Consider the following 23,617-nt stretch of genomic DNA (forward strand, 5'->3'; position numbering starts at 1 on the left):
ATTGATTTGGTTCATTTAGTTTTATTGTTGTGATGTGTTTTCACTGTTAGCATGTGGCTACCAAAATAACCTAAGTTGATGTTAGTGATGTTCACACAGACACAGGGTCTTGCATGCAACTAACGCTGCTCAGCCGCCATTTTGAACAAGATTTCTTTTGTTTGATGCCATTTTGGACCCACACACACACACACACACCTTTTGTTCTTTAGCTGTACAAATGCACTAGCATTTAGAGTTATACTTCATATTGTGTTTTTTCTTTGTTTCTTTTAAAAAATGCTTGTGTATAATTACACTGGTTTATTGTTTGTATTGTGTTTAATGTTGCACCAGAGTGAACAATTTGCCAACCTCTTCTGTGTTGATCTCAAAATCCTTCAACCTACTAACTATTAATAGTAATTTTGGTTATAGTTAATAATTTAATTATTAATCTGTATTTTATGAGACTGAATAGCTGCATACAGAGCACTACTCTGCAGTTGTCTGATGTCAATTGAACAACACTGGACTGAAGAGGCAGGAATGTAGTATTCTGCTGCAAGGGGTTAACTTGCCTGCCTCTATTCCTGTTGCTCCTGTGCCTCTCTCACCTGTGCAGGTGCAACCCACTGCTTGCCCCCAACATCAGTACCACTTGCCTCAAAGTACAGTGGTCAAGCAGGCAGTGGTCAAGAGGATGTCTGTAGTGCCGCCATCTGTCCGCCCAAGGCTGCCAGCTCAGAGGCAGTTGTTTCCTCAGCAGGCGCCTCCACCTACCTCTGGCCCTTTGCCAGTTGTCCTCAACCTCAACCCTGTCAGCTTCCTCAACCAACCACCCTACCAAGGCTCTGTGCAAAATTTGGCACAAATCGGCGACTAGGTGGTGCTTTTGTTGCAAAATCCTGATATATGCAAAACCTACTTTCTTGAACTAATCTTAGATTGCAAGTCCAATGTACATAAATTGTAGCAAAAATAAAAATAAATAGAATGAGTAATCTAAGGCATGGAACAAGCAGCAGGATCAGGTGAATGATGAAGTGAATGCAGGGGATTTTGCATGATGGATCTAGAAAGTGAAGGACACTAGAGCTGGATGGACATTTCTTTTTGAACTGCAAGACTCCTAAGACTGAAGGCTTGTCTCTTGCAGTGCTGTACTCCTATGATGGTGCTGTACTCCTATGACGGAAATGTATAGCTTGTTAAGTCATACACATAAAAAAGCTCATAAGCTCACTAAAAGAGCCCCCCTCACAGTAGTACAGACTTTCCACCTTCAGTGATGAATGTTGCAGGCCCTAGTTGGCAAGTAGAAATACATTCATGTGGAAATTATTTTACAATTTACAATTTTAGGATCAACGTCTTTTATGTAAATGTGTAAATTACTGTCCCATTTTGGTTGTTGGTGTGGTTACAATTTGACTGTAACCCTGCTGTTGCATGAGGTTTTCTATGTATTTCGAAACAAGTGCATTGTCATTAAAATCACCCATTATTATTTTGCCTCCTGAAAGTTGATTAAAATGTCTAACTATAATAGTCAGGTTTTTTTTTTGAATAGGCTAATGGCGGTCTATACAGCACTATGTAATTGTGGTTCAGAGACTGAACATTAACCATTATGTCTTCCAAGTCACTACAAGGTACATGTAGAATGTTACAAAAGATGTGTTTTTTGTGATAGAAGCCAACACTACCATGTAAACCATCTGTAAACCAGAGAACATTGCCATGCTGTTGTATAATTGAGACCTTACCTTGGTGAAATGTCCATCCTGACATTGCAATATTATTATGTGGTGCATTGTGTTGCAACCATGTATCTGTAACACAAAGTATATCAGCATCCAATATCCTGTGATCATGTTTTGGGTCTGTTACGTGTACATCTAGACCTTGAATGTTATGTAAACAGACCTTCAGAGAAAATTGTGTCCTTGTTAATGAAGCCTCAATATATTTTTGCATTTTCTGTAGATAAATGTCAGTATCATTTTTTGAATATATGGCAGTGGCATTAAAATCTTGAATGACAAGATTTTCCAAAGATGTCACTCAACTTCAAAGTCTATGTAGGGAGGTGGATGGATGGGTGATGACTTTCACCTGGGAGACCGGGGTTCGTGTCCCATGTGAAACCAAAAGTCAACATTGAGTTATTTTAAGTTACGCTTACTTTTTTCTTTTACGTACGTAACCTACGTTAAGTTAAATCATGGGACATAAACATGTACTGTGGTTACTAATGTAATGTAACAGTGTGCATACAGTGTTTATCGAAGCGCATTAATTAGCTTTGCATTGGATATTAGTTTGTTACTCGGCTTTTTTTACATGTAAATGATAAATTGACTGTACTTATATAGTGCCTTTCTAGTCTTTCTGACTATTCAAAGCGCTTCAACTACATATCACATTCACCCCATTCACACACATTCATACACTGACGGCAGGTGCCAACTGCTCATCAGTTAAAAGAAACTAATCATTCATACACTCACACACAATTTGGGGTTCAGTGTCTTGCCCAAGGACACTTCAGCATGTGGGCTAGGGAAGCTGGGATCAAACCGCCGCCCTTCCGATTGGTGGATGACCTGCTTTACCACAGTCGCCCCCATGTCTTTGGATGATACATGTATCTCCAAAATGTTGTACACATAGGTGAAACGTAGGCCAAGGGATGCATCTTTAACATTTTGTAGGGTCGCTATGGAGGCATTTTGCCACACCCATGCGCAAGACCCACAAAATACTTACATTTTCGCCACTGACAAGTATGCAAAGTTTTGTGAGTTTTTGAGCCTGTAGCACCTCAAAAATGTGATTCATTTGGAGGAATAATAATAATTCCTTGCATTTCAGGGTCCCTGCAGAGGTTGCTGCTTGGGCCCTAATAATTCCTTCAGTTTCAAAATAACTTGCTTTATAACTTTTGGCATTTATAGCATTTTTTTGGAGAATTTTTTGGAAAATTCTTTTAATAACTTTTGATCATGAGCATCCATAGATTTTATGTGCACAGTAAAGTGCAAATCGGACTCACAGCCTAGGAGGTGTTTGATAGGTTAGCATATTTCATGATTTTGTGACAACACTGCCACCTAGTAGCCGATTGGCACCAAATTTTGCACAGAGCCTCGGAGACGCATGAGAAACTCCTGAGCCGAGTTTCGTTGTTTGTTATTCAGACAGACCTATATTGAGATATAAATGTTACTTGATTTTTTCATATCTTGAAAAATATAGTGACAGACTTCTGAATTGAACATAAATTGCAGTGAGGCAACCTTTTTCACACATCACAGGATGTGGTGAAAAAAAATCAGATCTGTATGGGTGATTTATTTAGATTTTTTGAAATTTGGAATGCGAAACATTACATTTGTTTTAATATGCCATGCCCACTTCTCAATCATTACCAAATTTTAGGCATCAACTGAGTCATGACTTTAGATAATGCAAACTGATCCAATTGTAGCAGGCATGGAATAGTACTGGCCCAATTTTTGTGTTAATCGGACAAACCTATGTGGACATATGACATAACTTCCTGTTTTACTGCAACCTACAGGAAGTTGTTCATTTATAACTTGTGCATTTTTTGGAGTAACAAATTTTTTAAATAACTTTTCATCATAAGGGTCCATAGATTCCATGGGCAAAATTTCATGCAGATCGGACAGGTGGGTTTCGCATATTTCGCAATTAAAAAATAATAATTTGGCGGAATAAGTGGAAATGGGCATGGCCTATATACAAGTGTGGTTTTCAAATGTGCAACGTACTATATGGGAGTAACTGGTCAAAACATGTTTACCTTGATTATATCACCACCTGGTGGTGGACATGTGTTATTTTTGGTTTTCACCAGTCTATACCTTCCCTGTGAGTTTCACTTGCATAACTCTTACAGTGTAGGCTGCAGTACCACTTTTACCAATGCTGGTACTGGGCACCACAATGCGTTGCATTCGTGGTTCCCAGCTACAATTAGCTACTACTTATTGTAGTGGTACAAAAGTAATTGTAGCAGCGGTTAAGAGCAGGAACATGGGGGCAGTAGTTTGCTTGCAATCATAGATCCAGAATCTACATCTCCGGAGGCAGAAATACCTGCTGAAAGCGACGAAGGAAAGTGGAGAGAGACAAGAAAGCGCAAAACTACGGGAGAGAGAAAATGTCGAGCTAGTACCATGCATTAATGGGATAAGAATGCGTACAGATGGAGAGGGAGAGGAGGAGAGAGGAGCTCAGTGCATCATGGGAAGTTTCTCAGCAGTCTATGCCTATAGCAGCATGACTAAGGGATGGTTCAGGGCTCACCTGAGAGGAAAGTCTTAAGCCTACTCTTAAATGTGGAGATGGTGTCTGCACTCCTGAACCCAAACCAGGACCTGATTCCACAGGAGAGGAGCTTGACAGCTGAAAACTTTGGCTCTCATTTTATTTTTGGAGACGCTAGGAACCACAAGTAACCCTGCATTCTGTAAGTGTAGTGTTCTAGTGGGGTAATAGGGAACTTTGGGGCTTTGAAGGATTTTAAATTCTATTCTGGAATTTTCTTTTCCTAGTTTGTGTCAGTACACACGGTGCATTCTGGATCAACTGGAGAGTCTCAAGGGACTTATAATCTAGCCTAGAAGTAACAAAAGCATGGACTAGTTTTTCTGCATCATTTTGAGACAGGATGTGCCTGATTTTTGCAATGTTACGTAGGTGAAAAAAGGCAGTCCTTGAAATTTGTTTTATGTGGGAGTTAAAGGACATATCCTGATCAGAGATAACTCAGAGGTTCCTCACGGTGGTGCTGAATGCCAGGGCACTAGATGGCACTATATCTTTAGATAATGTGTTTCAATGTGTTTCAGAGGTGTTTGGGGCCAAGTACAATAACCTCAGTTTTGTCTGAGTTTAACATCAGAAAATTGCAGGTCATCCAGGTTTTTTATTTCCTTAAGGCACGCTTGAAGTTTAGCTAACTGATTTGTGTCATCTGGCTTGATCGATAGATATAATTGGGTATCACCTGCATAACAATTAAAGTTTATGGACTGTTTCCTAATAATACTGCCTAAAGGAAGCATATATATATAAATAAGGTGATTAGAATTGGTCCAAGCACAGAACCTTGTGGAACTCTGTGATTAACTGTGGCGTGCATGAGGATGCATCGTTAACATATACAAACTGAGATCAATCTGATAGATAGGATTTAAACCAGTTTAGTGTGGTTCCTTTAACGCCTATTAAATGTTCCAATCTCTGTAATAGGATGTGATGGTCAATCGTGTTGAATGCAAGTACAAGTCCTTCCTGAAAAAGCCAAAAATTATTGATGTGGTATAAAAGGCAACTTGATTTGATTTGCGTGGTTTAATAATTTGGTGTAAGGCCAGATTTAGCATAAGCTATTTGCTGCTGTTTGCTGACCTCCATTCTAATGTAGCATAGCAAAGCAAAATCTGAAATAGCACAGCATACACTTGCATACAGTAATATAATTTGGTATAGAGCAGCAGTTTCATGCAGCACATCATAGCATAGTTATCCCACAGAATATCGTAGAAAAGGTTTCAGTCGTAGTCATCTACACACTGTTTTTAGAATCAAGACGTTTCGGCTCCCATCCGGAAGTCATTCTCAATGTTGAGAATGACACATTGAGAATGACTTCCGGATGGGAGCCGAAACGTCTTGAAAAAGCCGAAAAACAGTGTCCAGATGACTACGACTGAAATCTTTTCTACGATAGAACACTCCTGGACGAATGAGAGACTACACCGTCTTATCCCACAGAATAATTACTTTTGTACAGTATGGAAGAGCATACTGCAGTGCTAGAACATAATTTGTTGTTTCCAGTACTGACTTGTAAAAGGTGGGAACCCAGTTCTTTAGCCATGCTGTCCAGAGGACTGAACCTTGTTGACTGACCCCATCCATCACCCAGACCTACAGAGAGAGACAGACACAAAAAACAGAAAGAAATATAGATGCAGTCCAACATTTTGCAATCAAGGGCATCATTAAGGGCTGCTGTGTGAGTACTGCTATAATTTTACATAAGGTTTTATGGCAAAAAGTTCAACTATTGAACATTGACCCCAAATATGCTGACCTGCACAACGCTAACCCAATAAGATTCTGACATTGACAGGAGGTAGAAGTTATGACGGCATAAATTTCACTGTAGAGATGAATACAGACCTCCCAAAGTTATGTAATTCTACTATGATGATACCAGGACTTGGAAACATATATCAGAATATATCAGAGAGGATATGATACTAGGCTCAAGATTTAATATTGTATTAATTTACATGTATTCAGATATTTTTATTACATTTTCACAATATAACTAAGCAAGCAAACATCAATCAATCCCAGGCCACAACCATACATGCTATCATGAATGAAGGTAAAGAGAAAAAAACCCCATTAATGAGGATTTGTCCAATTTTGAAAATAAAAGAAAAGGTTGCCAGATACTTGGCTCAGTAGTTTCTTATGCCCCACTGATTCTCTGTGCGAAATTTGGCACAAATCAGCCACTAGGTGGTGCTTTTATTGCAAAATCATGAAATGTGCATACATACTTTTTTGAACTCCTCCTAGGCAGTGAGTCTGATGTTCAAGAAACTTTGCACATAGAATCTATGGACTCTCATGATCAAAAGTTATTAAAAGAATTTTGAGACACCAAAAAATGCGCAAGATATAAAGGAACAACTTCCTATAGGTTGCAGATGTCAAGAAATGTGCTTTCTCATTTCTCTCCTCTCTCTGCTTCTGTCGCTTTCAGCAAGTATTTCTACCTCCGGAGCTGCAGAGACTGGATCTGTGGTTGTGGGCCACCTGCTGCCCCCATGTTCCTGCTCAACAGTTGCTGCTACAGTTGTTATTGGCTCTGTTACTATTATTGTCATTATTATTTCTATGACTGTCATTCCTATTATTATTAATTTATTAACTGAGAATGACTTCTGGATGGGAGCCGAAACGTCTTGATTCTGAAAACAGTGTCCAGATGACTACGACTGAAACCTTTTCTATGATTAATTTATTAATTTTAATATTACCACTACCATTACATTATTACTATTTTAAAATTCTAGATGGTATTTCATTGTGGCATTGTGCTTCCTTCTCCCCTCCTCCCCTCTCCCCTTCTCTCTCTCTCTCTCTCTAAACCTCGCTCTCTCTCGAATCTCAAAACCTAACACGGCAGTGGCAGATGGCTACCCATCATTGAGTCTGGTTCTGCTCGAGGTTTCTGTCTCTTAAAAGTTTTTCCTTGCCACTGTCGCCAAGTGCTTGCTCATGGTGGGATTTGTTGGGTCTCTGTAAATAATATTATAAAGAGTATGGTCTAGACCTGCTCTATAGGGAAAGTGCAGTGACATAACTTCTGTTATGAATTGGCGCTATATAAATAAAATTGAATTAAATTGAATTGAATATCTCCACATTGTCCAAATAACACGAAACTTGGGCCAGTACTTTCCCATGCCCCACCGTGGCTCAGTGCAAAATTTGGAGCATTTTGCTGCAAAATAATGAAATATGCTAAAATTATTTTTCCGAACTACTCTTTCTGAACTGAATATTTTCCAGTCTCTGTGTTGATCTCCACCTGCGACTCCCATTGCGCTTGTGGGACTGCGAGTCTTCCATGGGCCGTGTTGCGACTTGCACCGAAGGCTTGGACCCCATTAATACCTGGTTGCAGGTCTACTTAGGGGTCCAAGCCTAAGTGGGCTGGGAACCATGAATGCAAGACACCATGGTGCCCAGTGCCAGCGGTGCTGGGAAACCCTTTTATGTTTGTGCTGGTTTAGTATTACTATTATTGTTATTTGTTGTCGCTTCTGCTCAAATTCCTGTGAGCTGGAATAAGCTAGAAACACAAAACTTGGCCCAATGATGTGTATGTGCTTCCACAGAAATAGGAGCCCAATCGGCCACATGGTGGCACTGTAATTAAGGCCCATACAATTTTTAACAGGCCTCGCCCCTCACAAGTCTGAATGACATCTCCTCCTAAACTGTAGGTCCGATTGCTACCATTGGACGAAGCTTATCAAGAGATGTTATAAAGCTTCTTGATATCTTATTTAATTTTCAAGATATTGACCAATTAACTTAAAAAGGGACGCCCCTTTTTAAATTAATTGGTCAATATCTTAGATAAATAGACCAATATCAACAAACATTGGGTGAATCATTACAAAACTTACAGAATATATCCACATCAGTACCTGAAACATACCCTGAAAGTTTCATTCAAATCGACCACTCGGGAGTGCTACAAATGCAAAAAATGGGCGTGACATAACACGAATCAGACTATGAATCAGAAATTGTTTGTTTTCTTCGTTCTATTTAGTCATTTAATATTGTAGGTCGCCTGATCTGAACTCGATTGAACTGGCTCAACAACTTTGTGCAACGTGAAGCCAAGCCAACATGGAAGAACTTGTATTAATGATTTATTTGCTGATTTATTTGCTGTCCACAGCTGCTTTATAGCTACAGCTTTAAAAGGACTGCTGCAGACACTGATTAGAATAAGTAGCTGCACCTGTGCCTGATGACAATTGGGGGGGCGGACGACGAAGTGTTGAAAGTGATAGACTTGAGTACGGGCATGCTGCCACTACGTGCCAGTCAGCATGCCAACCATAATCAGATGACTTGTCAAACTCATTCACCTCTCATTCCCAATGCATTTAGTGCATTTGTAAATGCATTTAGTTTCTTCTTGAACCAGACAGAAGCAGCAGGAGGGCCATTAACAAAACAATAGATGTTGGCCAAACATGGGGGATATGCGGAATTTTTATTCAACCTAACCCACTCATGGGAAAGGGGAGAGATGGCATTAAATTTTAGGCTAAATATTTCTGCTACTAATTTCAAAGATTTCCCAACCACCACCCGTCCTCCATAGCCATACTTTCCTCTTCTCTACATATACTGTAGAGCTACACTATTTCTTGCATTGGCACTGGAAGTGAAAGTTTGTACTGCAATTTGTGTGAGTCATCCAATATATACGTAGTTCCCAGGCATACTAGGCTGTGGCCCATTTCCAGATTAGCAATTAAATTCTGAGGTTAAGAGTGTTTTCTAACAGTATTTCTACAAATGCTCCTAAATTTTCACATATGTTTCCCAAAAATTGCTCTTGCATGAGAGTGGACACACATGGCCCAGAGGGCTAGAGGAGTAGGGCACATATTCCACATGTTGGAGACACAGATTGCAACATAATGTTGTATAATTTAATTGTTGAAACTGCTTTGTATGCGTATCCACATCCTTTTGTAAGCAGTGGACTTCATAACTTCCTACTGTCAATGTCCATGACTGTCCTTAAGTCAGGACTGGCACTGAGTAGAATTTTAATGTGTTTTACAAAGTGGGTCTTGCTTTGGGACACACAACTGAGACATGCTTTGTGAAAGGTATGTGTGTGAACACCTATAAACAACGAAATGTTGGAGGAAACAGAGGGTTCTGTCATCACCTGATCAGGAAGAAATGAAATATTAGTGCTTGACAATGTTAAACTAAACTCTTTTTTTCCATAATCTATGCTGACATTCAGTGACCCCTGTATCTGCTGTGCTGCTCAACACAAATCAAATACCCAGCTGTCATCAAGCTAGGAGGGTCACATATCAAGCTAGTTCACAGTGATTATTTTAGGATGCAACTGTCAACAATGCTTTTAAGAGCTGTACAAGGTGTTATGCTTGACTTCTCAGTGTCAAAAACATTATGTTTTATGTTCTGTATTCATTATGATTGAAGCCTATCCACAATTTCACAGAATCCAATCAGCTGCCCCTGGCTGCATGTATGAGTGTCCCTCTCAAACACTGATTTTCCAAGAAACAAATTATAAAATACACTGATAACAGTCAAAGGGCTCCAAAATAAATGTATGGTTGAGCATATTGTTAAAATGATAACATATCACATAATGGACTAAGATCAGATTATTCTAGGCAAAGGATGAACCTTTTAATCAACACAATCTTAAATAAACACATATTTGCATACTTCTACTGTAAAATTGCTCCCGAATTAGGTCTGAGTTTTTAGAAAGACAGAATGAAAAATTTTCAAAGTCTATATGGATATAAAGTGTTTAATTGCTACTGAATAATTCACTGCAGAAACTTGTGCTGAAAGCCTGAAGAACAGAACTGAAGAACAGTGTTTCTGCTAAGCAGGCCAGTTTTTAGAATCAATTCTGCTTTTCAAATCAATTGTAATTTACCAGAGCTGCTGGAATATTAGCACTGAAGGGGTATGGAAAATACTAAATGAAAAATTACCAAATAAAAACTGAATTTTTAGGGTTGCAAAGAAAAGGACACAAAAGGGACATGAAACCATAAAAGCTCAACATGCATTAATTTTCTATTTAAGACTAGTATGAGTGAAATTGACATAAATCATAAATAAATTCATAAATTAAAATTTCATTGAAGTAAAAGTACAGAAGTATTAGAAACTTGGTCACTTTAATAATGTTAATGTGTTCAGGTTTTGTGATGTGGCAGGTTCAGGTCTGACTTATTAGACTGATGGATAATTTAAACTACAGCAATACATATTTTCTGAGTGCACAATATATTTTATATGTAAAATCTTTGACTGCAAAAGTAACTAATAACTGCAGTTTTAAGGGGAAGTAGCTATTAAAATGGAAATACTGAACTAAACCACCAGTGCCTCTAAGTTGTACTAATACAGTGCTTGAGTAAATACTTTACTTTCCATCTCTGTGAATTACATTATAATGGCCATAATATAATATATGTAGAATTATAATAAATGTATTTCATTGTACACATATTTTCATTATGGGCATGTGCAGAGTTACAGTCTGTGATAACATCTAGGCCAGAACTGAGTAGCCTATTTAATAAAAGACTCCTTATGGATTTTTGTAATCATTATTTACATTCACCCCTTGAGAAAAACTGTATAGCACACTGCAAGTGACGGACACATGTTTTTATTTAGAAATTACACATGATTTCTTGCTTGTGTTCATTTTTTCAGCTTGTTGGGAGACTGGACTTCATGGCCCACAGGTCAAACGGAGCCATTATGGGTCAGAACTGGTCAAAGCTCTGCAGGCTGTCTTCAGTATTAAATTAACTCTTTTAAAATCCTTATAGTAATATGGTTTTTGTGAGAAAAAAACCTCACCTAAAAATGTTACTGAAACATAAACTCTCCTTATCAGTGGAAAATTGCAGTGTGGCTTTGAAAAAAGTGTTTACTAGTAAACACAAATCAATAATTTAGTATAAATCAAAATAATCTTATCTAAATAAGAGTTTTTCCAATCAGCTTCATGTTGCTAATGAGAGCTAAAATTACCCTAAAATAATTTGTGACCTTGCTGGATTCCTGATGTTCTTCTTCCTATAATAACTTCAACTAACAGCTTTACCAAAGTAACAAAAGGCTAAATTGTAATGCCAACATAAAATAAAATGAAATATGAAATTATATGTAAAAATATGCAAAAACAAAGCCATCTTACACTGAAGGCCATTCAAATTAAAATAGTTGCTGCTCTTTCCATGTTTCTAAGCTTAATGATTGTTTTATTAGGCCTGTTTTTTGTTGTTGTTGTTGTTGATGTTTTGCTTTGGGTTTTCTGTTAGCAATTAAATGTTTCAGCAGCAAAGGTAAACCTACAAATTACAACAATCAGGCTATTGTGCTTCAGGTGGATGGTGCTGGGCTACATTCAGAAGTAGAACATTTAAGGTTATCACCTACTTTTCAAGCAATGCAAAGAAATGCCTTCAGTGGCGTTAATATTTAATTGGCCAACCTGAGGGAAAGTATCCTTTAAGATTAACAAATAAAACAGCAGGCCTAGGCTATTCAGGTCAGTCAGTAAATAGTTTCAAGAGGTCTTGACGATTTATCCACTTCAGGTATTAATGCTACTATTAAATGTAGAATAGTATTTGCAGCCCTTAGCAGGGGTAGGAGATCAATGGAAATGTGTGACTTGTGTCTGATCCTGTCTGATATTCTTGTCTATATTTACAGTGACACAATAATGCATAGGTCTACTGTGCTTCTTCCTAGCACTGTAACAGAGAGTGCAGTCATAAAAGCATTAAATTGTTTCCACTCAAGGTTTAAAAGCCATTTCATACATCAGCCTATTGTAGTCTTACATAATTAATTCTACATTGGCCTAATTTATGATTGAAAATGAGGACCATCGACAAAATGTGTCTTACCAATACTTGCTGATTTACCCGCAGCTCTGCGTTATGGATCTTTATTGGGATTACAGGACTACAAAATAATCCACCACAAAATGCATCCATGATATTCTGGATTCTTAAAACTTTGGCCTTATGAGCATTTCTCAGGCAAATGGAGTGAATAAATGTGCAGGCCTGTTGTCGCTGAAGCGTTACTGCGTCTCAAACAAAGAGGTCGTAGGCTATGGGCGGCTTCGTTGGACTCTAACGGGTGGCCCGGCCATAAATGGCCGCGTGTGTTAAATCTGACTTTATGAGTGATGACAGAGAGGAAAAGCTCTGTTTTCCTGCCCTCTAACCTGCCCCAATGTAGCTGCATGCGGCCTAATGAAATAATTCACCTTGATGAATGAGCGAGGCGTTTAAACTAGACATCAGCTTTTAATCAGAGTGGGAAAACAACCTCAAAACTTAATTGACACCCTAATAAAATTAGTTTAACAGGCCAGAGATTATGATTGAGTGAAGGAGCAAACTTCCAGCCTGAAATTTATGTTCACTGTTACTACTGCGAGTCGAATTTGATTCTGCGTCACGGAGAAGTAATAATAAAATAAATACAATTATTATTATTATTATTGTTATATTTAGATTATTACAACGACAAAAGTCTTCATGTGGTACAAAGACTTCTCAATGTTGTAGCAAAGTATTTTAACACTAGTAACATTTAATTTTTAACTTACAGCTTTTTAAAGCTGCTCTGTCAAGACAGTTTTTAAAGCGGTGAAGAAAATAATGGGTAATACTTTCTAAGAAGGCACCCATTATAAAGGGTTTGTGAGTTGTAACGTAGCTATGGCTTTATAAATCGGTAATAAATAATTTACTTTAGAATCTATTAACAAGAACAACAGTGGGGTTGCCAGGTTGTGAAAATGCCTTTGATTGGTGTTTATTGTGTCTTTTTAGTAGCAATTTACAGTGGTAAATTATAAATATATATACATGGACGTCTGACTTTTTAATAAGCAATATAAAGCATTAGTCAATTATTTATTAACCATTAATAAAGCTATTAGCTATTACTTTTAAAGGGTTTAAAACTAATAGCTAATTGCTTTATTAATTGGTGCCTTATTAGAAAGCGGTGACAAAAAAGAAGTGTGTGCATCTATTTCTCCCAGTTCGCATTTTGACTTTCTCTTCGTCACTACAAACAATTTAAAAGAGACACAGTGTGAAAATCTCTGTATGTAGGCTATGTATTAGTCGGATGTTTATACGGCACAGAGCTCCCGCACGTCTGTTGTTCTTACGGAATTCCTTACACATGGAAAACCTCAACGGCTGTATTTTCTACATATTGAAAACTAAACAATTGTTTTGCAATGTATTGTGGAAAATATCAAATTAAAAATGCAATAAACTGAAGAATTCTCAAATTTTTGTACTTTTCATATTTCACTTCTGATATAATTATATTATAATTAATTATATTTCATAATTATCTGATTAAGAAAAAATGGCGATGGTCCGTCATTTTGTGATACTCTCTTAAAGAAAATGGCTATGATTTGACTATAACTATATTGACTATATAAAACCTATGGAGTTTTTTGGACAAATTAGTTTTTGAGTGTATTACATTGGTTAAACATTTCAATATGTTCCTTGTTTGTTGTCCTTTTCGGTCTTGGATAGATTTTATCTGCACCTCTGTCCTCAAAATCTGAAATGTTAATGGACCCTATTTATCTATTATGTTAACATTCACGTTCCCTCTGCGTGCAGCTTTCTGGCTATTTGCTCAGAGTGCCTACCGTCTGGGAAGACTGCCCTCATCTTGAGGTAGCTGCTGGTCAGCCGGATGATGGAGGCCTTGTCCAGCTGGGAGGTGATCGCCGCCGGCAGAGGCAACAGCTTTGCCAGCTCATAAAACTCTCCGTTCTCTTTTTCTCTCCGCGTCTTCGCCGCGTTCTTGCATTTTTCCTTCATTTCTGGAAGTTTCAGATAAATGATTCTTGCATAAAGGTAGGCTAAGTCTCCACTGAGCTTTTCCACATAGACTCATGTAACAAATAGGTACGCCAACTGAGAGATGAAAAATCGTTCCTCTAGCAGCCCGTCCAGATTCCTATAAAAAAGTTGAAATGACGAGCTGGATTCTGTTATCTGAATCCAACAGACCAGAGTACATGTTATTCATCAGCCGCCCAACGCACTCCAAAAACTAGAGAATAACTGCACATGTCCGAACCATCCTTGTTAGAGCTTTGTTCAACTCTTCAGCTTCACCTGTTCAACAGTAACAGCAGACAAAGTTGCAGAAACCCCCGCGATGAACGCCACGTGCACTTTACGGTGTATTCAAGGTGTTGTCAGATGCTCTGGACATCGTCTACGTGCGCCGAAAAGTAAAAACAAATCGAACACTAACAGAAATAAGGCTATAAGATGCGTGTTGTAACCCAATACAGAGAACAGGGCAACAGAAGACTGCGAACTTAACTGGTTTGAAAAGCCCTCAGACAAGATCTGCCCCCCCTCTCTCTCTTTCTGTATGTGTGTGTGTGTGTGTGTGTGTGTGTGTTTGAGTGTCAAACTGCTCCCTACACTAATTTCACTATGGCTATAGCATACTCTGTACAATATTTACGGATATATTCAACAAATACAAGACTTTTTTCAGAAGGTTTTTTGTTTGAATAATATTCTATACTTTCAATTGCTGAGGTGTGTCAGCTGTATGGCTCCCATAACTTATATAGCTTCATTGTTTCTTTATTAAATTAATGTAACCATGAGTCTGAAGCATTTGAATGTCAAGGGGGCTCTTGAAGAAGCTTAAATACCAAAAGTATGCAAAAGATATTCCTTTTCCAGAGTTCTGGCTGGTGTAGGGATCGACTCATAAGCGCTGTTGTGTTGGAGTTCTCCCCAAAGAATGAGAGGGTGTCTGTGGAACTATGTGTTGAGAGTAAGGCTTGACTGTTGATTGTGACTATGCACTGAACAGCTGTTCAGTATTTGGCCTTATTGGCGTCCCTGGGTGAGGCCCTGGACAGGGCACCTCCCTAACCCTTAGTTCAAAGGTCGATGATCGACTTTGTGGTTTGCAGATGTGATGATAATCACATCTGCAACCATATGTCTTGGACACTTGGGTGAAGAGAGGAGCAGGGCTGATCAACACCTGGTGGTGAGTTGGATCAGGTGGCCAGGGAGAATTCCGGACAGACAACTCCGAAAGGGGAAGCAGGCTGTGTTGACCCAGGGGAGGAGAACTGCTGACACTGGGGAAATTGTCCCGTGGTGGTTAGCAGATAGCGTTAGTAGTCAGTAGTTCCCATTTTTAAAAAGGGGTCCCCCTCTTCAATTATCGGGTTGTATCACATTGCTCATTCACTTTGGGAAAGCTCATGCCAGGGTACTTGAAAGGAGGCTCGGAACGATTGTCGAACCTCAGATTCAGGAGGAGCAGTGTGAAGGTTTAAGCAAGGGGAAAATAGAGTGTGAGGTTGACAGACGTATTGGTGATATAATAACATATTTATACAATTGATTGATTGATGATCGATTGATGCATTCGATTTTGTATACTTGACAACAGTTTATACTCAAATATTAACTTTTTGTAAAAAAAATAAATTAAAAAAAACATTGTCAGCAATATTACCATTATTTTACCCTTTTTGGCCTAACATGCCGAAGTCACCAATGCTAGAGATGGCTCAGGCAGATTGAGATAAGTAGGACTAATTATGTAATGTAATATAAGATATCACAGCTCTAAATGCATTAAAGGGATGAATACATATTGTATTTACATATACAAGCAGCATATTAAAAGTTTTCAAGTGATTATATGAGCATATGCATTTGACCAATTATCACTTTGTCTCATAAAATACAAAACTACGCTGAACAATGTCACAAAATAGATCAAGAATAGAATAGAACTGATCAAAGACATTTTGTCTCACTGTGAGTGACAATAAAACATTTTATATCATCACTACATTCTGACATTTAACTAACAGTTTTGTTAATCACGGCTGTGGTATAGAGTGTATGAGCTGGATTGTAACAGGAGGAAAAATGTTCCTCGCACTCCTAAAGGCAGCTTTCATAAGAGTGTAATCAGTCCATTTATTTGCATTGGCTGTAATAGTCTGGCTATCACTTTCTGCATGGCTGTCAGTGTTGATGGATGAACATTGCTCTGGCTGTAGAAGGAAAATCTTACCACAGGACTCACTATGGACCTTTGAATCTGCACTTGTAGATTCTCTGAGTGCTCTCAACATGTGGAAGTAGGACTGGTTTTTTGTTGTTATTGTTTTGGATGTCAGTACTGTACATTCATGCAATATACTCTGAGGTACCAGTTTAGTGGGTACACCTATTAAAACACCTCTCAATATAATGTCATTCAATTCAACTGGACCACACACTACAGCCTCCAAAATAACCACAGAGTTGAATCAAGACTGGCAATTTAAACATTATAAATGTCAGACAGGTTTTATTAATGATGGGCTGTTGTATTGGATTGCATCAGATAGCACAGGTGTACCCAATAAACTGGTAACTGTGTATAAAGGATAAAATTTAGAAAGACATTGGGATGACATTGTTATCTGTGCTGTATTAGCCAGTGTAACAAGACCTATTTAGTGATATACAGTATGTTGATTGTCAGTTTTCTTTATGGTGCTTTATCAATATTATTTGTTTCAAGTATAGTTGTTGATGAACCAAAAATAAGCACAATGAATTCAGGACACTGAAACAAACAAATAGTGTCTTATGGAGAGCAGTATGCTAAAAATGTCAGTCTATTGCAGAGATAAAAACTGTTTTTGCATTGAGAGCTTACAGTGTGAGCTTACAGTGACTTTATTGTTCCAGTTATTGCTAATCTTCAGACCAGTGCCTGGTTTACTTTTTTTAGGATGTACATGTTTGGTTTTTTCATTTAAAGTTTTATTAACATTGTCTATTAGAACTGATTCATACTATTGATAACCACCAACTCATTAAATGCCCAGTGCAGTATTTGGATGCAGTAACTTAAGTAGTAATAATAGTAATAGTCATAACAATGGTAATATTAGTGAAAATAGTACATGCCTCCATGGAATTCATGTCAAAATTATTATTCAGTATTGTAAATGTAGAGATAGTTGTAGGTGTTTTCATATTCACTATACAGGTACATTTTGATTGTTTTTAATGCATTCATTTCATATAAGCTGCTGGAATATTCAAGGTATCCACTCCTCAACCTTTGAGTTGAAGAGTGGAAAACCTGAATTCATGAAATCTGTCAAAGATGTTGATGTAATTTTGTTGACAGAAACATGGTGTCATAATGATCTGCTCACTCACTGTCCTCCAGGATATAATGAGGTCATGGTGCCCTCTATAAAATTAAAAAACATACGAAGGTGTTGGTGTGGTATAAAAGAGACCTTTGCCATCAGATCTCACCAGTAAAACAGGGTAAATCACACATTTGGCTAAGAATCGATCAAACCCTTGGTATAACTCATAGGGATCTATATCTCTGTGCTATTCATATACGCCCATTAGATTCTCCTTATTTTGAAGAAGACGTTTTTGAAACTCTCCTTTCAGAAATTTCCTATTTCCAGGACTAGGGAAACGTGCTTCTAACTGGAGATCTGAATGGACGAACAGGAATTGAACCTTAAACCTGCACACAGAGGGAGATTCACATACTCCTCAGCTCTTGGGTCTAGTGTGTCAACCCTATTGCCAGTTTATTATCAGGGTTCGAACCGCAAAGCGGTAGAACCCTATTGAGTTTGTGCCAGTTTATTATTATTATCATTATTTGTCTTATGCCCTGCTCATTCCAGCTCAAATTGCTGTGAGCTGGAATGAGCTAGAAACACGAGAACTACCCAATAACTGGAACTGATTTGCAAATGCTTCCACAGAAATTTCAGCCCAATTGGCCACATGGTGGCGCTGTAATTAAGGCCCAAAAATGCAATTTTGGAAAGGCCACGGCCTTTCCACCGTGACTCTGATTGACTTGAAATTTCATTACACAAGTAAAGCTCAATGTGCTCTACAAAAAAGTCTTTGGGACCATTAAAGTCCACCATGATTTGGATAATGTGAAAAACAGTAAAATGAATAGAACTTTTTCAATTTTCTATCGGCACCACTAAGTTTATACAGCATTGCAGGACTGAGATACAGGTTTCTTTTATAAATGAGCAAGATCAGTCAAAAAACATGGCCGCCATGAACCAAAATATCTTTGCAGAGGGCAAGGCTTAACACGAAATTGGCTATAACTCATTTAATTATTTGTCCAATTATTATAAATCTTGGGAGATATCTTCAAGTTGTGTTTGAGAATAAGCAAAAGCATTTTGACTTTGACCCATAGGGGGCGCCACAAATGCCAAAAACTGTACCTCAAAACCCGGTGGACAGATGTCACCAAATTTGGTGTGCATGCTCTGATCTGAAGTTTCATATTGATTGGTGTGAGTGGGCGTGGCCTATCACATATTTGCTCATAACTCAAGATGCCTTTGAGTAATCCCGATTAAACTCACTGGAGATCTTCCTTATCTCCTGAACATACACACAGAGTTTCGTTCAAATCTGATGAAGGGGGGGACAACAGTCTCTGGCACTGAGAGTGGTCAAGGAACCTATTGCTTTTGTAGCAATGATGATGATGATTATTATTATTATTATTATTATTATTATTATTATTATTATTATTATTATCCTGCCCCTTCAAATGCATTTTTAAGTGATTTAGGATGCTCTAAAACTCTTGAACATTTGCACACACGTCCCAACTGGTGAAAATCTCAAAGTTCTTCTATTGGGCTTGGGTGTGGCCAGGGGGCTCAATGCAGATCCCACCTAAAATTTATAAATAATAATAATGTAATGGTTGTGGTAATATTAATATCAATAAAGTAATAAAAATAGAAATGATAGTGATAGGAATAATAATGGTAATAGAAATAAGACTAGTAATAACAATTGTAGTAGCGATTGTCGAGCAGGAACACAGGGGCAGCAGGTGGCCCACTCACCCAGGACTCACCCAAGCCAGCCCTAACGATATCATTGAGGAAAGTCTTAAGCCTACTTTTAAATGTGGAGATGGTGTCTGCCTCCCCGAACCCAAACTGGGACCTGATTCCACAAGATTGATAGATATAATTGGGTATCATCTGCCTAACAATGAAAGTTTATGGAATGTTTCCTAATAATATTGCCTAAAGGAAGCATATATAAGGTGAACAGAATTGGTCCAAGCACAGAAACTTCTTTAAGCAGCCTAGTTGGAATGGAGTCTAAGAGACAGGTTGATGGCTTAGATGAAGAAATCATTGAAGTTAGTTGAAGGAGGTCGATAGGAGAAAATCAGTCTAAATATTGTTGGGATTCAGGTAGGACAGCTTTAGTTACTAGCAGAAATATCAAAGATATTTATAAATCTTAATACAATTATTAATACTTACGGGGCACCATCCTGGGATCAGGGACCAATAACCAAACATGAAAAACAGTCTCAAAGGTGGCTGTTCACCTAAAAATGTTGATACTTAAGGCACCATCTTACAAAATAAAAGGGGGACAGTGAAGGGTGAGATCCGAGCACTGACCGTCGCAACCAGCTATTATCGCAACATGTGCACACAATAACCACAGGCAACTGCTCTTTAAAAGATACAATAGCATTTATTTAACCTTAGCACTGATTAACAATCAATAACTTCAGCTAACAACCATTATAGTCTATAGTCTAAACACTATGAGCATACAACACTGAGCAAGCATATAAGATATGTGTGTGGGCGTGTGGTTGTTGTGTGTGTGTGGGACAATAGAGAGGGGGGGTGCAAGGAAGGTGGCGGCCACGTGGGTGGTCGTCATGCACAAAACCACATGGCGGGTAGACCCGCAAATGTTAAATAAAGGGATAGAGCTAAAACTCTATTTGTCCTCAAAATAATGTGCAACTTAGCTGGCTAAGCTACAACTTTATCTGGGCCATTTGAGATGTGTAGAAGCGTGTAAATATATGTGTAAAGGTGTGTGGGTTAGTGGAGAGAAAGAGAGAGGAAAGCACTCAGAGTAAGGCACAAGGAATCTCAGTGTCATAGCTAGCCACTATGCCCCCCTGATCCTCGTGTAACCCGGTGTTTCTACCCTTCCTTATGTCTCCTGGCTGTCCCCTGTCTGTCATTGTTTTATGTTTGTGTGTCTGTGTTCTGGCCTGGCTTCCTGGTCACCTGCCTGCGGCTGATCACCGGCACACCTGCATCCCATCTTCATCAGACTCTACCGTTCATATACCAGGCACTTCCACTCCACCGCCGTCAGATCGTCCCCATACATGTGTACGCCACTTTTGCAACGGCCACAAGTAAGGCACAATTAAAAGTGTTTCTTATTTGCCAGTCAGTAATTCTGATTTCTCTCTGCCTTAGACACGCTCGCTGATCACTGCTCCAGACCGCTCATCAGATCAGTCAGAGATCTGTCACCATGTCAGTCTCGCTGTCCACCCGATCCCACCTCCAGAGCCTGCCGGCTATCCGCTCTACACGGTCGGCTTCACCAGCCCTCAGCCTGGTCGTTCAGCCACCTCCACTACGCCGCCAGTCCAGAGCCAGCTGAGATCTCGCGTTGAGATCTTGAGAAGTGAGATCTTCTCTCACTTTCACATTCAGGTGTGAATTAACAGTTGTGTTGGCAAAGCGCAATAGCTGTCCCTTTATCACACAGTAATCCGGCAGTAGACTTTCGTACAACAGCCGTGTTACTGGACCTTAGTCTGATAAAGCAGTTCTTAGCTCCCACAATGGCTAAAGCTAACACAGTTAAAACGGCCCAAGAGCGTAGTACTGACACAAAATAGAACGTGCTTAACACAAAGAAAAACACACAGCAATTCGAGTGCAGCCTTCACTTTTCCAAAAAAACAAAGCACAATTCACAACAATGCAACTTAGGTAAAATAACATACAGTTATAAAATCTATATCTGCCCAGACACAAGCCTCTTACTTGAAATCGCTCTTGGTTAACGACTGATGGATGCATCAGTTTGTTTGGATTTGTCCAGCAGAGTTTCTCTCAGGCTCAGACAAAGGCCAATAGCATAACTGTTCCTTTTGGGGCAGCAAAGGAAAACAACGCCCAACGTTGGTAGGGAGAGGGGCTCAGCGACGATCTTGCTCTCTGTGAAGGGAACGGGATCGTTATGGGGAGTAAATCAAGATCCAAAAAGTGTTCAGCAAACACAAAACAGTCTGTTTTCGTCCAGCGAGTTAAGACTCTTCCTAGGGAAATTAAAGCTCACGTGAAAAGCGTCTTCTTGTGGCAACGGCAGTTACCGTGGGGAGAGACATGATGCCTCCTTTAGTAAATGGGTTACTGTGGAAATGGCCACGGGCTGTGTGGAGCGCCAGGTTTTATAGAGTTGATGTCATCATAGCTGTGTGCCGAGATTTCATGTGCTGTCTCGTGCGTCTCATTCATTAGGAGTCCGTTGTTTAGATTCAACTGAGATCTCGCGTTGAGATCTTGAGAAGTGAGATCTTCTCTCACTTTCACATTCAGGTGTGAATTAACGGTTGTGTTGGCTTGGCGCTTTCCTATTGTCTGTTCTTTGTTTCTAAGTCATGCCTCTTAGTGAAGGCTTTGGCTTTTCCAGGTGGGCCTGTCTTTTGTCTAGATGAGGCCAAACAATGTATATCAGGTTTTACAGCTGTTTCTAAGGTTTCTGTGTTTGAAGATAAATCTGTACTGGTTGAGTACGTGATGAATTTTTTTCTCTAGTAGTTAAAATTTTATCATTAAAGAAGCTCATGAAGTCATTACTACTGAGGGCTATAGGAATACATGGCTCAATAGAGCTGTGACTTTCTGTCAGCCTGGCTACAGTGCTGAAAAGAAACCTGGGGTTGTTTTTATTTTCCTCTATTAATGATGAGTAGTAAGCTGCTCTGACATTGCAGAGGGCTTTCCTATATGTTTTAAGACTTCTTCCCAGGCTAAACGAGATTCTTCCAGATTGTTGGAACACCATTTCCTTTCAAGTTTCGTGATGTTTGCATTAATTTGTGGGTTTTGGGGTTATACCATGGAGCTAAACTTCTTTGTTTTATTATCTTCTTTTTTATAGAGGTGATAGAATTGAGTGTCATTCGCAGTGAGCCTGCAGCACTATTGATATGATGGTCAATTTGGGAGGGGCTGAAATTATGTTGAGACATAGCATAGAATTAAATGCAGATGGAATCACTTCCTTAAATTTAGCTACAGCACTATCAGATAGATATCTAGAGTAGGAGTTTTTGCCTAATGGCGTGTAGTCCTGTAAAAGTTATTAAATAATGGTCCGATAATGAAGGAGTCTGTGGAAAGACTATTAAATGTCCAATTTCAATGCCATATACCAGAACAAGGTAGAGGGTGTGGTTAAAACAGTGAGTGGGATTATGTACACTCTGACAGAAGCCAATCGAATCTAATAATGTGATAAACGCATTACTAAGGCTATCATTTTCAAAGTCCACATGAATATTGAAATCACCTACAATAATTATGTTATCTGTTTTAAGGACTAAACTTGATAAAAACTGAGAATTCACATAAAAATTCAAAATGACGTTGTTACCACAGACGTGTATAACAATCTTACTGTATTTACGTTTATCCTTAGCCAGCAGTTTTAAATAGGATTCAGTGTCGCCTGCTCTGGCTCATTATGCTTTCATTTCCTCAGAGTTCTTCCAATCAAATTACTTAATTATGGCCAAATAAAACATGGTAACATGAAGGAGTTTGTGGGTTTATCAGAATTTTCTCTAAGACATTTGATTGGAAGAACTCTGAGGAAATGAAAGCATAATCTAATGTATTTGTGAAAAGAAACATTTTTCACAGGTAGTTTAAAATGAACGTTTGGTGCCTCCAGACAAACTATGAAAGAAGCTTGAATGATTTCCTTCATGTACATCTAAAAGTGTTTGATAGAGCTTGGAATGAATCCATATTCCAATAATATAGTTACAATGAACTATTCTCATTGACAGATGGTTCAAAAGAACATTTCCTGCCTCTAGAAAAAATAATGGTAGTAACTGAAATACAAGTATGTAATTGTAGCGGGTCCCGGCTAGGTCTCCGCTGGCAGATATATAGATAACCCTCTGATAGGAGTGCTCTGGAAATATTACAAATATTACAGAGAAATCAGTGACGCAGGACAACAATTGCTCATTCTCCATTCGCTGGGATTATTTTATTTTTATCTTCATTTTAACTTTGTATCTGCAATCTGTCATAGCT

General features: G+C 38.7%; 1 protein-coding gene across 4 annotated transcripts in view; it reads right to left on the reverse strand.

The window, feature by feature from the left end:
- sim2 (SIM bHLH transcription factor 2) overlaps positions 1–14,766 on the reverse strand; it is a 34,366-nt gene extending 19,600 nt beyond the window's left edge. For 2 of the 4 annotated variants that reach the window (XM_044222442.1, XM_044222440.1), the window contains exons 1-2: positions 14,072–14,764; positions 5,864–5,946 (exon numbers count right to left, since the gene is read on the reverse strand). In XM_044222442.1, the coding sequence (XP_044078377.1) occupies positions 5,864–5,946; positions 14,072–14,246 (258 nt within the window). In that variant the 5' untranslated portion in view covers positions 14,247–14,764. Of the gene's footprint in view, positions 1–5,863; positions 5,947–14,071 lie in introns of all 4 variants that reach the window. The other 2 variants (XM_044222441.1, XM_044222443.1) reach the window with 2 other exon arrangements.
- Positions 14,767–23,617: the final 8,851 nt, after the last annotated feature.

The sequence above is a fragment of the Siniperca chuatsi genome, linkage group LG14 (genome assembly GCF_020085105.1).
Source record: "Siniperca chuatsi isolate FFG_IHB_CAS linkage group LG14, ASM2008510v1, whole genome shotgun sequence".
NCBI lineage: Eukaryota > Metazoa > Chordata > Actinopteri > Centrarchiformes > Sinipercidae > Siniperca > Siniperca chuatsi.